Consider the following 17,875-nt stretch of genomic DNA (forward strand, 5'->3'; position numbering starts at 1 on the left):
AAGCAAACCTCTACATTATAATGGTTTAATGTACAGCATACACAAGATGTGAATTCTCAAAAACCAAGCCAGAGTTACTCTGAATGTCAAGGCTGTTTCTCCCTCACCTCCCATCTTTCCCAAAATTCAATCTAAATCTGAGGCGAATACCCTCACTTACAAACTGAACATTCAGGAATGCTGAACAGACATTCTACTCATCCAATTGCATCTTCAACTGACTTATAAATGTCTACCTTCACCCAAAATCTGTTTGGATATAGTATAATACACAGTTTGAAAAAGAAAAAAGTTCAAGAGATCAGCATTATAATTACCTTTCGTGAAGAACTGATGTGTAAATCTGCAGCAGGGACAGTGAACTTTGAAGATACTGCAGGAAGAGAGGCAATTCCTGTAACAAGGATATATACAAGATTATTATCATTCGGTGTCCACCATGGCACAAAACACAAGCCATTCACAAATACAGCTAAATATAATTAAATATTGTGAGCCAAACTCTAACTAACTTGTTGGACTAACATTGTAAGTTTTTTGTAGTAGTGGAGAGCTTGCAGGGGAGACTTCTGTGAGGAGACACCAGAAGCTGCTCCCATGTCTGACAGAGCAAGTTCCAGCTAGCTCCAAGATGGTCCTGCTGCTGGCCAAAGATGAGCCCATCATCAACACTGGTGGCACCTCTGTGTTTAAGAACAGGTAAAAAAAACACTGTGCAACAGGAGGTGTGAAAGAAGAGTGACAAAATGTTAGAGAAATAACCCTGCAGACATCTAAGTCAGTGAAGAGGACATGTTCCAGGTACCAAAGCAAAGATTCTCCTGCAGCCTGTGGAGAAGACCACGATGAGGCAGGCTGTCACCCTGCAGACCACAGAGGTCCATGATGGAGCAGATAACCACCTGCAGTCTGTGGAGGACCCCATGCCAGAGCAGGGGGACCTGCCCTGGGCAAAGCTAAAGCATGTGGAGAGACCACACTGGAGCAGACTCCTGCCAGGAGCTGTGGTCTGTGAAGACAAGCAGGAACACATTTTCTGTCTGGAACTATGACCCTATGGGGAACCCATGCTCAAGCACTCCATTCCTGAAGGACTGTATCACGGAAAGGACCCATCCTAGAAAAGTTCTTGAAGAACTGCAGCCTGTGGGGTAAGGATCCACACTGGACAAGTCTGTGAAGGACTTCAATCTGTTTTCCTGTCCTTATATTGACTTTTCTATCCTGTTTTATTCCTCTGTCCTGCTGGGAAGGGGGACTGATGGAGCAACTTGTTGAGCACTTGGTGGCCAGCCAAGGTCCACCCAGCACACTAATGACTATGAAAGGAGCCCATCTAGGACCCAGTGGAATCAGTTTGTCCAGGTCTATTTAGTTTTCCTTTAATATTTTTTATAACTGTTACATTTTACAATACTACATGCTCCTGAAATCTTTCCACTGTACTTAATTCTTCACAATTTATTTGCCAGAGAGAAAAGGATGTATGCCTGGATTATAGACTCTGCACAATAATTTTATGTCATTAAGTGTTTGATTAAACGTTTTGATAATAGCATGGTTATAAAGGCAAGTGGTGGGTAACAATTTAGTGGAGATTTACATTTGCTTTTGAAGACTCTTTGTACTTAAGGACTAGAATTTATAATGCCTTAGTCATTTATCAGTAAAATCAGAGTTCACTAACTGCCTTTTTTCATTCCCTTCTTTTTTTGGGGGGAATGGGGGTGAGGGTGTTTTTTTTTTTGTTTGCATTCTTTTTTTGTTTGCGGTGGTGGATTTTTGTTTTTACAGACCAACTATAAAATACTGCCTAAATTTACTACGTATGGGAATCCAGTACTCCTACCTCTGGCCCCAGGAGATATTTTGAAGAATAAAGACATTTAAAAAACAAACCCAGAACTAAAACTAAACTCAACTGCAATGAACTTTCATATTTTCTCAATAATTTTGAAGGACCATACTCTAGAAAATCTGAAACGTTCAGACCAAGCACGAGTCCTTCACAAAGTATTATGGAATCTTGTAATTGCTTGAAATGTTGTCCAAAATGCCTATACTGAGAAGCAGCTTGACAATATGTGATTCACCAGCTTATATTCACCTGGGCTTTGTTCTGTGTTCCACAGTTCTTCTGGAATATATCCCTGATTTTCACTACCATGCCTTTGCCTGTTTTGCAAATCACCATGTTTGTTCTTCTCAGATGAAACTTTTCTAGAAACAAAAAGGCCTGTGATTAGAACTTCATTATGATACGAGAACTCCTGGGTAGTAGGTTACAGAGAAAAAAGTATATGCTTTACTTCAGGAAAAATAGGTGCAAAGTATATCTGGGCCTTCCAAGTAATTAGCTAGTACAAATCTTGTCCCATATAAGTATTACCTTATTGTGAAATTCCATTTAGAAAGTTCCACCATTATCAGAAAGCAGGAAAATAAAGTGAGCAATCTTCAAAGACTGAAGACTCTGTTCCAAATCACAGGTTTTGTAGAAAATTAATTCTGATTTCTAATTCTAAATTACAGGATATTCAGTGGCTCAGTAATGGAATACCAGCTAGGTCACCTGTGACAGCTCATCGTTTTGGTGATTTGAGTCCCCCTCAATTGCCAAAACAAAGCATGTTATCTCACATCACCACAGTTAGCTCCCAAGTGATTCATCTGTACACTCCAAAGTTAATTTTCACCTTCATAGCTGCACAGTGAGAAAAAAAAAAAGTCCCTTTTTACTCAAAACTTTTATGCTAGAAGAGATGTGCTATTCATCTGTTCTGACCACAGACTTCTCTTCAGGATAGTCCCAGGTCCATCTCTGCTTCAGTTTCTGGTGCGGCAAGCACAAAATGACACGATTCTGACAACCCAGGGATTTGTAGGGGAAGCGGAAAATATTCTTGGTTAGCAAAATTTGTGGAAACTGCTGCATTTGCTTTCTTATGTTTAGTAGGAATTTGCAGGCCCACAGATTTTCAGATAAGCATTACTGACGCACATATGGATCTGATGAGCCAGGTTCATCAGTGGCTTTTTTTAGGAGATAAATGTGTTAGATACCACTAAGAAACCTCTCATCGTTGCTAGAAGACAAGAACAGTTGTTTAGGAATATCATCTCCACATGCTACATGATACTGTACTGTCTATTTTATCTGATCCTTGGATCTCAACAAACTCAGTGTAGTAACCAAATCGAAAACAGCTACAAAAAAAAGTGTAGGAGTTACAGAAACATAGCAAGCAGAGTCAAAATAAATGTTGGAAGTAAAACAATGTTCTTTAGTCTCACCACTTCTTCATTACTACTACACAGCTTCCAAAACGGAATCATCATTCTACTGCAGGTAAGTTCTCCCCAAGAAGAAAAATAACCACCAACACCTAACCTACAAAATCTGTAAGTTATTGTAAATAATTGCTGTAGTTTCAGTGTCATTATTTACACATGGTAAAACTTTGCAGAACTGTCAATACTGAGCTTCTAAGTATTCTAAGAGCTGAGCCATAGAGCCTGGACTCACCCCAGTGGTTTTGTATTTGGTTAAGCATTTGCTTAACTTTCAAAGTGTAAGCAACATTTATGAAGTCAGTGCAATAACTCATGGTTAAAATTAATGGGAAAAAGAGGAACTTTTCAGGTTTTCTGAAAGAAAGCACTGTGCAGGCACACATCAGTGAGGTAGGGTTCTGGGAAGGACAAAGACCCAGTCACACTAGTCCCCATTGTGGGGCAGATACTTCCCTGCATATTCAATTGGTTTTTGCATTAGCAGGGTTAACACATCTGCTTTTGGCAGAACCAAGTCAGAATCCCAGCATAAAGGCTTTGTAGGACTTTATTCATAGCAAAACTGTTATGCAAGTTGTACCTGTTTCTGGCCTACCATTCCCTGATGGTTTAGACCTGCCCTATTCATATAACTGCACCTAGCAAAATGGTCAGTCTAGTATTACTAAGAAATCATGTGGAAGTTTACTAGTATGGCATGGCATAATTAGCATGATTTCATCAGAAGAAAATAGTGTTTCCCTAATCTCCTTACTTTGTTTTGTATCAATAAAGTGCTCTATAAATGGAAATCTGTCAACAGACCTTCATAAAATTTCCCTGCAAAAGACTGTTAATGAAGCTGGGTATTCCTGTAGTACAAGGCAACATGGTGTAAGGTTTTGTAAATTCATTAAGAGACATTCATTGGGGAGTTGAAGCCCCACAAGCATAAGTAGAATATTAATTTGCAATTGTCCCTAGAAGCTTAGAAAAAATAATTTCAAATAACCCCACTGACGTTGCTGTCACAGCCACACTGGCGCCAATAAATAGGACCTTAATGCTGATAACCATCAGCACATGATTTCTAAGGTTTTCCAACTCAACGCAATAATGTACCAGCAGCGTGTTTCATAAACGCTTGATTAAGCGTTGACTCTCATCATCGGGGCAGTTTTGTTTAATGTTTATCAGTCTAACGCTAACAAAAAGAACAGGGGAAGGTCTAATTTGCCTGCCAGTCTACCCCAATGAGTTTGCAGCAACGCTTCTGACTGGAAGCTCGGGGATTCCGCCCCTCTTCGCCGCGGCCGCCGAGCAGAGCTGCCGGGCCCGCAGTGACCTCCTGTGGCGGCGCCGGTAATCGCCCGGCTCGCTGCGGGCAGCAGCAAGGAGCAGGCAGAGCTCACGCCCTGCCCTCCCCCGGGCACCTGGGGACATAGCCGATCTTCAAGAATTTGCTCTATCCGTCAGTACCGGTAGGAGTGTGTTTTGTTTGTAATTTCTGTGCTTGCTGAATCAGAGAGGTAGAGTTTGTTTCCAGGATTTTGATTCTTTTCACCCAGAGCTTGCAACCTGCTGCGAGCTGTGGCCCTCGATATTTTCTCTTAAAGGCAGTCCTCTTCCCTGCATGTTTGTCCCCCACTCTTTCACCTTCTGTGCATACAGGAATGGGCAAGGTCATTCAGCAGGACAGCACCCGAGCGTCCAGGGAGTGCTGGTCAGTGGGGCATGTTAACCTGTACATCCCTCTCACCGTCCTGTGGCAGCCTGAAAGAGTTCAGTTAAAGGAAAAATTCTCCTGCATCATGCAGCTTACCTGATTTCATTTTGATATGCAGAATCTAAGAAAAGAAAAAAAAAAAAAAAAGAAAGAAAGTGTTTAAAATTCAGGAAACTAAATTGTGACCTACTGCAGAGCTCCTCTTAGAGCATGCACGGTGTTCCAGCTACCACAGCAGCATCTCTCCCCTCTTTACAAAATTGTGCAACGTCCCTGTAGAACAGCTTATGCAGAAATCGGAAATTAGGCACACAGCACTGAAGGTCTGCATCAACAAAGAACCTCAGCAGAGGAACTAAACGTCATTGAAAGTTAAAGTACTCCTGAAAAACACATCCCACTTCTAGTTAATATGAATGGCTGAAACTGATTACTTTGGAGCTTTGGAGAGTTGGGCTTGTTCAGCCTTGAGAAGAGAAGGCTCCAGACCTTTTAGCAGCCTAACCTTGTAGGCCCCCTATCTAAAGGGGGGCCTACAAGAAAGCTGGAGAGGGATTTTTACAAGGGCATGAAGTGACAGGACAAGGCGGAATGGCTTTAGACTGAAAGAGGGTATATTTAGATTGGTTATTAGGAAGAAATTCTTCATTGTGAGGGTGGTGAGGCACTGGAGCAGTTTGCCCAGAGAAGTTGTGGCTGCCCAGTCCCTGGAAACGTTCAAGGCCAGGTTGGATGGGGCTTTGAGCAACCTGATCTAGTGAAAGGCGTCCCTGCCCAAGGTAGGGGTTTGGAACTGGATGAGCTTTAACGTCCCTTCCAACCCAAACCATTCTACAATTCTATGATGATTCTATGAAAGTAAGGAGTATCTTAACCAGGTTGTGGTTAAGAGTAGGATCTGTCTGTTCACACTTCTGCTTACAGGTCTTTGTACAGCACCAGAGCTGACACAAGTAGGAGATCTATATATCATTGAAAGTACTTTTTAATGTATAGACCAACTGTGAAGATGTATATAATGTACAAACCACTTACCTTTCTTCTTTATGCAGCAGCAGCGTACAACAACCACGATAATAATGATCAGAAGAACAATACCAAGAAATGAAAGCACAATTGCAAGTACAATAACCCATGTGCTTCTGTTGTCTTCACTGTAATAATTTTCTGTTAAATTAAATGGAGAAACATTACACTCTCACAGCCTCAAAATAGCCTTTTCATCATATTTATCTTTTCTGTGATCAGCTATTAACTGCTTGTTGATTATTTAACAAGGAGTCTGCGTTCTCCAAATGATGGCCTCTGTATTTATGGATGGTGCCCAAGAATTTAAAACGTTTCTAAATGCAAAATCTTTATCGCAACTGCAGCTTTTCTCACTGCTACTTTTTTTTCTGAAAAACACAGGATTGCAATCTTCCAAACTACACTTTGTTTTGTAGATATGCTGGACCTCCCAGCATCCTTTGGAGACATTTGAGGTTGGGCAGAGGGGTTAAGGTTCCATTTAGATGTCTATACTGCAGATACTAAGTGTCTTGCCTAGCTACTCTTGGCAGTGGAAAGAAAATGGGTACTTTGGGTTACAATTAATTTGGTCAACTGTGTATATGCCCCTTTCAGTAAGATGAACAGCTCTGAAGTGTCTGTTTCTCCTGACGTACCACAGCAATAGTCTTAGGTAACTAGTACAGATGGAGATCTCTAGCCTGTAGATACAATTTCCTGAAGAATTCCATTTTGGGATTGTCACATCATCCTGCCCTTCTGTTTCAACCAAGTATTTCAGAAGCAACCGAATTTGGCTACCTTTTGAAAAGCAGCCCCAAAATAATTTTGACAGTTGTTTAGAAACAAGTTTCTAATCCAAATTACAGGTGTGAGACACATCCAAACTTGACAAAGCCCATTCTCTCACACTGGGTATATGTTTATTTCCTCATTAAAGGTCCCAGCTAATGACTGCATAGCCATATTTAGCTGACAGCCTCTGGAAAAAGTACTGCAGCAATCTAGGTGATGAATGACTACACAGTGTTGGGTCTATTCCCTTGCAAAATTTCCCTTGCAAAGTAGTTAATTCTGTAGGCTGCTATCAATTGTGATGACGATGATAAACTCATTCATAATATTTTTATCTAGAAATACTGAAACAAATACGTATATTTTATCACATTTTGTTCCATAAAGCATGCCACTGGGATTTCAAGCTGCCTTAAATATGAAAGACAGCTACTTTGCTATTGGGGAAAGCTTAATCTTAGTGTGAAGGGAAGAGCTAAACACATCTGTACTGGCCCATACCTCCAGGCTGGCTGCCACCCCAAGGTATTTTGCCCCCTGACAGGTTCAGGTTGCATGTCACAAGAGGATCTACCAAGCTGAAGCAAGGATAGCATACAACACAAACACTCTCAGCACTTCAGCGCTGTAGTTTTTCCCCAGTTTTAGAGGATCCAGAAAGAAACTGGACCTAGGACCAACAGGCATGAATGCAGGAGCTGCCAGCTCAACACACAAGTAGGGTTGCAAGAGAGGGGCAATAAAGGATGAGGGCATTAAACCCTTTTTATCCCCATTAGAAAATCCATACCAAATTACATGAGGTTCTTAGTGTGGACAAAGCCACTTCTTCATTCTATAGGGCCCATCCTCTGCTGCTACCAGACCTCTGGACCCTCCCAAAGCTGCCCAAAAATTTACTTAGGCTAAGTATCTTCAGAAAAGAGGATTCTCACTGGCACATCCTGGTGACCAAAGAGAAATGAGAAACCAGAAAAGGCTGCACATTATTTCTTGTACATTTTGGAGCTTTCTGGCTACCTTAAAAAGCAAAGGAAGATCAGGTTCATGGCATATTCCCTATCTCCTATGGGTCAAAGTCCACATGAAGTCAACAGTGAAGCCGAAGATCTTGGGTCCACCTAAGGGACTCTGCCATGGACCCCATTTCCCAGTAACAGCTCTGTGAATGCATCTGCCGGGGCAATTCCATAGAAGTTACCAAATTTGGCGGTCAGCTGAACACCACTGTGAGTATGGTGACTTCTGGAGGAGGAGTGACTGACATAAAAATGCATGATCTTGCACGGAACGGTCAAAAGGTCTGAGGTTAAGACTGGTCTAGAGGTGCAGGAAGGTAGGACATTCATTGACCAAGAGATGGCTGGCTCAGGAGGGCTGACTTTTGGTTGCAATGGTGTGTGAATGGATGGGTATTTCTTGTGAGGACCATGGAGCAATTTGATTCCTCAAGCTTTTAAGTGAAGGCTGAAATTAATATTACAGTAGTTTTGGGAAGGACTCCTTAGATGTTTGAAGCTATTCATATTCTCTCCTGACAACAGCTAACTAAGGCTGAGTCTGTATATGAAAAGTCAGACAAGCTCTGCGATTTCAAGTGTAATATACACATTATATAGCTTCCTCTGTCATAAACGCCATGACTTCATATTCTCATATCCTGACAAATTTTGAGTGTCTGCTGCTGCACAATGATTTTTCCAAAGAGAAATTAAAGAGGGTCGTATGCAATCCCTAATTATACACTAATTGTGCTTCATGACATCTGTTTTTCTCGTCCTCTGATTTACAGTGAGTAGCTATGGAAACTGAGGGTGGATACCTCAGTATTTCGCAGTGAGTAGGCAGACGAATTTATTAATTTCCTCAGGATAGTTCTATTTTGCTTAGTCAGTAATTGGGATCAATGTGACTACAAAAAGTCATGTTAAGAATGGTGAAAAGACCTTTTCAATTGTGTTGCAAAGCAAGTACTTCTGAAAAAGGCTTGTTAATAATGACTCATACTTAAAATAAAAGACACAGTTACTCAACCTCCTCACCTGTTTATATGTCAAAACTTCTATACCAAACCCCTCATCAATCCACTATAAGAATGTCTTTGTATGTGCCATGTTTACCCATTACAGGAGAAGAATCAGTTCATCAAGAGAAGATGTCAGCATGATTATAGACGTTCACGATGCCCACCACATCATAAAAAGAAACATGGATTGGAGTACCCACTCTGAACAGAAGAAAGCTGGAGATTCACAGACCCATTGCAAAAAAAAAATCCCTATAAACTATGCATTTCCTGTTCCACAGGATAAGGCTAATAAAAGTCTGGACTACAACACCATAGGAGACAGTGTGCCTGTATCCAGTAGCCTCAGCTCTCTGCCATGTAATTAGTGCTTCAATTTTAGTTTGCCTTGAGATTCCTCCACCTGACAGTTGAGACATTTGGCTAGGCACAACAGAGAAAAGCTCATAAGGATGGTTTGGTATTGTCTTCCTTGTCTGCATTAAACACTGCTAACCCACAAAGACTTGCTCTTCTTGTGTTACGGTTTGGCAAAGAAAAACATTTTTCATAGGATTCTGTTAGATTGTGAGGTAGATTTGTAGTGATAGTCCCACTTGCCTTGTTCCACACTGGCTGCACAGATAAGATAAAATCACCCTTTTCCTGATGAACATCCAAGCACTGTCAATGTTTTAGATTAAAGAATTTTATTTTCATAGGGTGTCAGTGAGTTCAAAGATCAGCAGCATTACAGAAAATGCTGACAACCTTAGTGAAAATATTTAGGGTTATCAAAGGTCTTGTTAACTGTTCTTGAGATATTTGCCCAACATACAAGCTTGGATTATAGCATCCTTGAATTTTCTTAAATAAAAAGGCAATTAGAAGTAACCAAGTGCACCATCCAAAGAATTCCACAAATGTTACTGCAGGAAATTTTTTACCTTCCTCTAAGATGTGAAAGACACTATGCCAGGAAAAGGAAAGCAGGCCCAATGGCTTTTTGATCTAAGCAGACTTTGGGATAAGGCTCAAAAATATGCAGCTTGTTCTGTTTCTTGTTCTTTAAGGGGTAAACACACCACATACAAAGACTTTCCTATAGTAGCTTGGGGATAGCTATACGGCATAGAAGTTCCTACATATAAATGCTACCATCTGCAATTAGGTGCTATGCTCAGTGCAGCCCTGAGAACAGTATCACCATACTACAACAGCTCCATCACATCCAGTCATTGCTCATATGGAGAACTTTCTATTTGCACCTGAAGTGCTAGTACAAAATCTGTTCTGGGTTGTGTGCAGACGCTGCGAGTAAAATCTAGGGGTTTTTTTCAAAGTCAGTGGTAAAACTGGTATTGAATATCATGAAAAAGAATTTCGCCTGAGGGTCTGGCTTTATGTAAATGAGGTCTAACAAATTATGTTAATATATAGCAGACATGGCCTAATCAAGAATATTTCAGATCTAAATTCATTAGGTGTTTACTTGGTCAAGGAGCAAAGGTTGGTTTTCTTAGCAGTGACTCCAGTCAGTGGCAGATGTACCGTTTTGTTTGTCTTGCTCAGTCCAAAATTGGACTCTGTGGTTCATTAGACTTGTATCATTCTCTCACAGATGTGAATTTAACCCTACCTATGTATCAGGTTGTGACTACTGGGTTTTAATTCTATTACTTTTGCACATCTCATAGTATTTAATTTGCAAATAAAAGGGTTCAAAATAAAACAAAGCAAAACAAAACAAAAAGCACAGTTCTGAATATAGGATAGGCAGTACAGTACAGGCACTACTGTATAGACAAAGTACAACAAATGTTCACTTACCTAAAGTAGAATTGACAAAAATAAGAGTTACAGATGCATTCTGAGGGTTAGGGAGTGCTTCTATGTCAGCTAAACAAGTCAAAATCTCAGTGTCCGTCGGAGTCAAAGTTAGGGTGCTCAGGGCATTGTGGAGGCCATTAGATCCTTGACTTTGCTGGGTAGCATACCTCGACTTATCAATGAAGGAGTCATTTGTCATCCAGGTAATGTCTGGAGCTGGAGCCCATCCTATGGCTTCACAAACAATTTCAACTGTTTTGTTCTCTTTTACTGTTAAGGTGCTATTTTTGATGAATAAAGATCCATTAACTGTAGAAGGGAAAAGATGTTTTGTTCCTTCAGAATATTTAGTTGCATTGCTTTCCTGCTGATAGCTTTAAATCTTATCTTGCTACCCAGAAATAGCTATGCCTTCAGATATGAAGTCAAAACCAAACATTATTAACACAGATATACCATACGCATGATATAGACATGCAGATAAAATTGCAACTTCACGGACACATTGTCCAGTGTGTCTAAAGCACAAGGCTCAGTTTTCAGTACCTTTCCAATAAAAGGCAGGAAATTATACTTTTTAGCCATCCTGATGGCTAAAGATAAAAAGCTGAAGGACAACATAATGAAATAACAGTGTTTCTCTCGCTCAGTTTTTATCAGGGAAGGTTTATGAGTAGATGATGAGATGCTGCCATTGCATGAAGTACTTCTTTGACAAATGGACAGTGTCTGGGGGTTAGAGCTTGCTTTACTGGCTGCGCTGTGTCACTAGTGATGCTTCAGAGGACAAAGGGTCTCGTATGCAGGAGCTTCATACGTAGGAAATTTTTATTCCTTGGAAATGGTAGCTTGCAGCAGCAATCGTATGAAAAATATTACTTTGTGTCTCAAGGGCTGTACTTCTAAACACTGTTAAATCAAACTCGGGTAAGCTGGATACACTGAATCCTGCGTCAGAAAGCAGAAGGCAGATCTGCCCTAAAGACAGCAGATGGTTCATGCACAAAGATACGCATAGGGGTAATACATACCATAGAATTATAGAATGGTTAGGGTTGGAAAGGACCTTAAGATCAGCTAGTTCCAACAACTCTGCCAAAAGCAGAGACACCTCACACTAGACCATGTCATTCAAAGCTCTGTCCAGCCTGGCCTTGATACTGTTTCTAGACAAAAAGATAATTTTTGACTGACTGCCGTCAGAGACTTTAATGCAATCCAATAAAAAGGTAAGAAAGAGATGCAACAGGAAAAAATAAGGGCAGTTATAACCTGTGTTAATGGCACTCTGAATGTGAGTCTGAAACCAGCTTTGGGAGTAAAATTAAGACAAGGAGGACAGGAGGTAATGGATGGTAATGAGAGCATGTACTCCTTCACAGGGGTAATTCAAGTAATTCATCAGAGGATTCCTTTAAGTGCAGTATAATCATAGAATCATAGAATAGTTAGGGTTGGAAAGGACCTTAAGATCATCTAGTTCCAACCCCCCTGCATGGGCAAGGACACCTCACACTAATAGAATCATAGAATAGTTAGGGTTGGAAAGGACATTAAGAACACCTAGTTCCAGAGCCTCTGCCATAAAATAGCTTTCTATTGGTGTCTATACACACCTTGAACAGAAAGAAATGCAAAGCCATTCTCACTAGTTTGCTGGATGCTGCATTCAATTTTTCCAGAGTCACTCAGCTGGGTTTTGTGGATGATCAGCTCCGAGGTAAACCCATTGCTACTGGTATAATTTTGAGAGGTGAAGCGGTCTGATGTTTCAACAGCTCCTTGAGAATTGATGACAGTGAGAACGGGGTTTCCGTTGGACAGCCAAATGAGAATTACCCATCCTTCTGATACTGTGCAATTAAACCGGGCTTCCAAACCAGCAAGGACTGTTGCATTACTAGGGCCACGTATAATAGAGTAACAAAAGCCAAGACCTGATATGAAGAAAAAGACATAGTCTGTAAATACATATACAACACCACAACCACAGGCCTTTGACTTAATTTTTACTGTCAGTAATTTAAAGTCAAAAAGCCAGGCATCCTGATTCAAACAGTATTATTCACAAGGAGCACTGGGGTATTAAGCACTTAGTCATGTTTCTATCAGGAAAGGCTGTTGATTCAGCTGAGCTGGCACTTCACCTCTGACAGTTGTCAGTACCTGGTGCTTTCAGGAAGATTTTTATTTCATTTTCTATAATGCCTGTCAATACGTAGTCAAAGACATGCACAGTGAATTGAAATTGCAACTGAGTAATATTAATGACGCAGCAATAAGCAGTCGTCAAATGCTACGTTGTCATAATGGACCCCCAAGCCAGTCATTACAAACCTAACTTCATGTTTATATAGTTTAAAAGATCTTAACCAGTTGAGATGGATCTTTCAGCTCCAGCTTAGATTAAATGGTTTTCTTTAAAGATGCATTTGTTTTTTTGTCTCTCCTCTTCCAACTCCAATATCACCTCTCTTTAGTGATTCACTAAAAACCTGACATCATTTTGCTGAAAAAAAAAGTTCCACTTTTAAATACGAAAATACATGACTTCTCTAGATTTCAATAAAGTCTAATATTCAGTAAAAATAAATGGAGTAACTAGTCCCTTATCTGTACCTCAGATTGCCGCTGATTTTTTGCAGCCCCAGCATATATCCTTCTATGCTCTTTCCCCTATTCATTGGCCTCTTCCTTATTTCTCATGCATGCACCACATACATACTTACCCACATTTTCAGGCTGTTAACTAGAACTGCTGCAATTCATGGGTTTTCTTCCTTAAAAGGTAGTACGAATTTTTGCTACCATTTCTCAGAACTTAAAGCTCCCTTCTAATGGAGGCATTTTGTTTTCATTTCCTCCTCAACAGATACAGGGCCTCCCATTATTCTCAGAGGAATGGTGGTGCCGCTGTTGGCAGGCAGATGGCAGATCTCCCGTGACTGGGAAGGCAGAAGCACCCACTTCTACCAAGCCAAAAGTAAAGGAAGAGCAAGGCTGAGACCCTCTTTTTCAAAGCAGCAGCTGTGACGTCAGTCCCTCAATTAGCCAGGGTAAATTGCGCCATTTTGAAGGCAGGCAAACTTCAGAGGTCAGAGAGAGAACATTGTATACCCTAGTCTTCATGATGGACAAACCTGAGCACTCTAAGAATGTTCCAGATTATTTGATTGGTGTCTTAGGGAACAGGACTTGAAAGCGCAGCTCACCAGGGTCTTTCCTGTATCGGGAGCCCAAAATGGTATGCTCTCATACCCAGTCCCTTTACTAAGTCACTGCCACCACCAGCCCTGTTGGCTGCAGGTGGAGCGAAGGAGGAAGGAGAGTGCTGCCATTGCAGACCTTTCTGTCACTGAGGTTTATCTCAGGGGACTGCCTGTGCTCCTCATGCATCCCACGGGGCAGTTTTAACTCATCTCCCAGATACTATTGTCTCTTCACCTGCCTCTAAGCTCAGGTCTGCTCCCTTTTGTCCTAGTGCTTACCTGAACGTCTCCGTGACAGAGCTTCTCTTTGTTGGGGACATTGAAAGGTTTTGGTGGCAAGGGACCTCAGGAAATCTCTAGCCCAATCCTCTGCTTCAAGCAGAGACCTCACAGTTAGGACACTGACACAGGACCTTGTCCTGTCAAATTCTGTGTATCTCCAGAAACAGAGTTTTCACAAGCTCCCTGCAAATCAAGCAGTCCTGCCAGTGAGATTTACCTCACCAGTGAGATTTTCATCATTTACTGTAAAACACATGCTGAGGAAGCACCAGGACTGCCAGTGCCACATCTAAAGATTCAGCCTGTAGCTGCATAATTGCAGCAATTAGATACTACTGTCCATAGCAGTTTAATTAAAACCCCATGATTGCAAATTTGGCCTAAGAATAAGTGTTCAACTATTTTCCAGGAGAAAGAAAGTCTGCAATGACCATTACTCCTTTGCTAAGAATATTCAGGACAATAAGTGAATTTTAAAGGTTTCATTCAACTCGGGGTTTGTACATCTTAGGTGCTTTATTCATTGATGGATTCATTATGAATTATTGAAAATTTCATTTTTCATTCGGTCAGTAGCTGACATGAGTAAAGGAGAATATGTTGTAATTTTTCACACAAAAGAGATGCTTAATAGTTGTATAAATGGAACTCAGTTACAACATTGCAACGAGAGCCTCGGTCAATGCACTCAGGACATAGGGTCTGTAATCTCATTGCTGCAATGTCAACATAATTTTCTAATTCCCAGATCACATTTAATCCTAGGCACTGTATATCTGACCAGGTTTGTGCCAAGAATTGTTCTTTAATATAAATAGCTCCCCTCTTTCCTCCCACCTGCTGCATGTATTTACAGACAAAAGCCTTTTTATTCTTTGTTTTGCAGGATTATACAAACCTAGCTTTCCCTGGTTCTTCGTGTGATTGACTCTGAGTTCTGTTGTGTTTACAAAAACCTTTACAAAAAATTTTCCACCTTCCTGGGTTATGCTGCCTCTGCCATGCACCTTATTCTCCAAAGTATATCTCTGTGTGAGCAATAAACATTAAATGAAAAGCAAACTTCACTTCCCCTGATAGTTATTAAAGCTAGATAAGATACAACAAAACATATTTCTGTTCAACTTAAATGTCTCATTTTTTCCCAGTGGCATTTATTCAAAGCTCCCTTCAGACTTGTAGAGGTGAACTGAAATGCTTTAACACATGAAACATCAATCAAATCTATGCACATACCTAAATACGTTGCTTTACAAACAGCTTATAAAATGACTGAAAGCCATTTCCTCTCTTTTCTATTTGTCTCCTTCTTAATGTTAGGGATTGGCCACACATCTGTGGATGGCATCATTTACAGGACTACGGGCTTTCTAATGAGCGTGCACTGATGAAGTGCATTCCAGTGAGACCATTTGTCACATGATATGGCCCTCTTTCTGATACTCAACATCCAGTTGTCATGATTTCTATCATAACTTACATTACCAGGGTTGAGATACTGTCCTAAGCCCAAATGTGTCATTGAATTAACTATCTTTTCCTGGCTCATATTGTAGCCAGCCTTTACAATACTACTTCCTGTGCATCTCTGGTGTCTACAACATATTTATGTGCTGATTTTTTTTTTTATTTTAACACTTTGTTTGAAGTCTTCCTGACTGATTGAAGTGGACATAAACAGCTACCATGATGATACACATAGCATAAACAAACTTTCTCAGAGTTAATACCAAAATGCATTTAGCTGCTCATGAAACAGGAGCTACAATACTTATCCACACTGCTTCTCTTAATGCAGGCTGATCTCAGTGCATTTGTGACTTATTTCCATCCCTGTGCAAATACTTTACTTTTTAAGGAGCCATGGTTTGCCATGGCTCTGAATAAATGATGTGACTTTCAGTACACTGCTAGCTGTTAAGTAATTATTTGCTATGAGTTCGTCTGTGGGTTCCATTATGGTCTTGAAATTTATCCCTAAACATGAATAATCAGTGATCATCAGTTCTAAAATTACATGGCTAATATTGCTTTTGTTTTGTTCAGACAGTCAAGACAGTCTGAAGGTAGGCAGATAGGCAGGTAGGTATGAGTCATTCCTTCATTTATCTAATATAATACCTGATTTAATTGGAAGATGTCCCTGCTTATTGCAGGGGGGGTGGACTAGATGACCTTTGAAGGTTCCTTCCAACCCAAACTATTCTATGATTCTATAACTCTGTTTTTTTATCTGTCCATAGGTATAGTAGGATTTACAACTTCTTCCACCAACCGTCTCTGCTGGAGCAATAGATGGTCTTTCACCAACTTCTGTGAGCTAGGGAACAGGTCCATAAGCCCCATGGGGGTATCGTATAGGTGGCAGAAGGACTGAGAAGCCAGACATAGCTCAACCTTGCCTCTATTTAGGTCGCCATAAAGCCCCAGCACAAGCAAAAAAGAACTTCATGAGCCTTCTCCACCTGCTGCCAAAACATTTCTCATGATTTTAACTTTGCCTCTTTATCTTTTTGCTTTTGCTTTTTTAGCCTGCAATAGCACATGTAGTCCTGAACCAACAGTGCGCTCCATTGTCTAACCCATGTACAAACACTGATACAGTAACTTGTGTAAGGTCAAAGAGAACATTCATGACAGAAATGGGATCTAAACACAGTTACCAGCGCCTTGAGCCAGCGCTGTAAGTCCTTTTGATGGACCTTGCTATTTGCACTAAAGAGAAAATTTTACAGCTAGTTTCATCTAACGTATTGCTTAAAAAATATTTTGCAGATGGTTGCTTTTAGACAAATGAAGGCCTCAGGCTAGACTGTCATTGTACTTTTCAGGAATTACATGTTCAGCTCTTAGCTGGTTTAGCATCTGCTCTCCTTCCCCAGAAATCCCACCCAAGCAAGTATCATCTATAAAATAGGGAAATGTGAGGCTGTCTTTGTGACACTGCATTCCCCCTGCTTTTTGAAGAAGAAAGCTGAGTTAGGACACCTTCTTTGAGGCACATCACTAAATGTTTATGAAGCAGTCACCATTGGTGAAAGTTTGCTTAAACTGGGAAGTTTTTATGGTAACCCAGTTGCCCAGTCCTTCCCAACAGCATGCAGAGTATACACCAACTCCTTATGAACTCTGTCACACAAATTCACTGTGGGTTTTGACAAAAAAAAAATGCATCTCGTTCACTGGATGATGCCTGCACTGAGGGAACTTCATTTGCCAAAAAACTGCCCTTGCCCTTCACCACCAATGTTTTTAATTCCATGCTTCAAACAACTCTAAAGGACCACTTCCTCATGCTGAAGGTTTCAGCAACATGGACACTGAGATGTGGCTACCTTCATTTCCTTCCTTCCTCTCCTCTGCTGAATCTGTCTTTTCTCTTTTCTATGTGACCTATCTAGATGCAGCACTGTAAAGGACAAGATGGGCTTATCCTTTTGCCACAATGACTCCTTTTTTTTTCCCAGCCACATTATGATATTTCAAAATAATTTTCCCCTCTACAGCTATACTGCTCTTCCATAAATGCTGCCTTTTATCCTTCAGTTTTTGCATCTAGACTCTTTCTTCCTCCCTTCCTACTCTGCTATTTCTGTTTGAATTTCTACAGTTTTTTCTTTCCAGTCTGTTTTAAATGCCTTTTTCTTTTCATTCTTTCTTTAGTCTCTTGCTCACCCACCTTGACTTCCTCCTTCCTTGCCTCATTGCTGGCCCACTGCTGCAGCAACAGCTCTGCAATAAATT

At 40.7% G+C, this 17,875-nt stretch overlaps 1 protein-coding gene across 4 annotated transcripts in view; it reads right to left on the bottom strand.

Annotated features, from left to right (window-relative positions):
• Positions 1–17,875, bottom strand: part of IGSF5 (immunoglobulin superfamily member 5) — a 46,494-nt gene that overhangs the window by 8,927 nt on the left and 19,692 nt on the right. For all 4 annotated transcript variants that reach the window (XM_061453550.1, XM_061453549.1, XM_061453551.1 and 1 more), the window contains exons 3-8: positions 12,257–12,577; positions 10,641–10,949; positions 6,035–6,166; positions 5,096–5,120; positions 2,108–2,220; positions 318–394 (exon numbers count right to left, since the gene is read on the bottom strand). In XM_061453550.1, coding sequence (XP_061309534.1) covers positions 318–394; positions 2,108–2,220; positions 5,096–5,120; positions 6,035–6,166; positions 10,641–10,949; positions 12,257–12,577 — 977 coding nt within the window. The remainder of the gene's footprint in view (positions 1–317; positions 395–2,107; positions 2,221–5,095; positions 5,121–6,034; positions 6,167–10,640; positions 10,950–12,256; positions 12,578–17,875) is intronic.

This window comes from Pezoporus flaviventris, unplaced genomic scaffold (genome assembly GCF_033815535.1).
Source record: "Pezoporus flaviventris isolate CSIRO_AGI_PZ_B2104156 unplaced genomic scaffold, CSIRO_AGI_Pfla_v1 ptg000015l, whole genome shotgun sequence".
In the NCBI taxonomy this organism is placed as follows: Eukaryota; Metazoa; Chordata; class Aves; order Psittaciformes; family Psittacidae; genus Pezoporus; species Pezoporus flaviventris.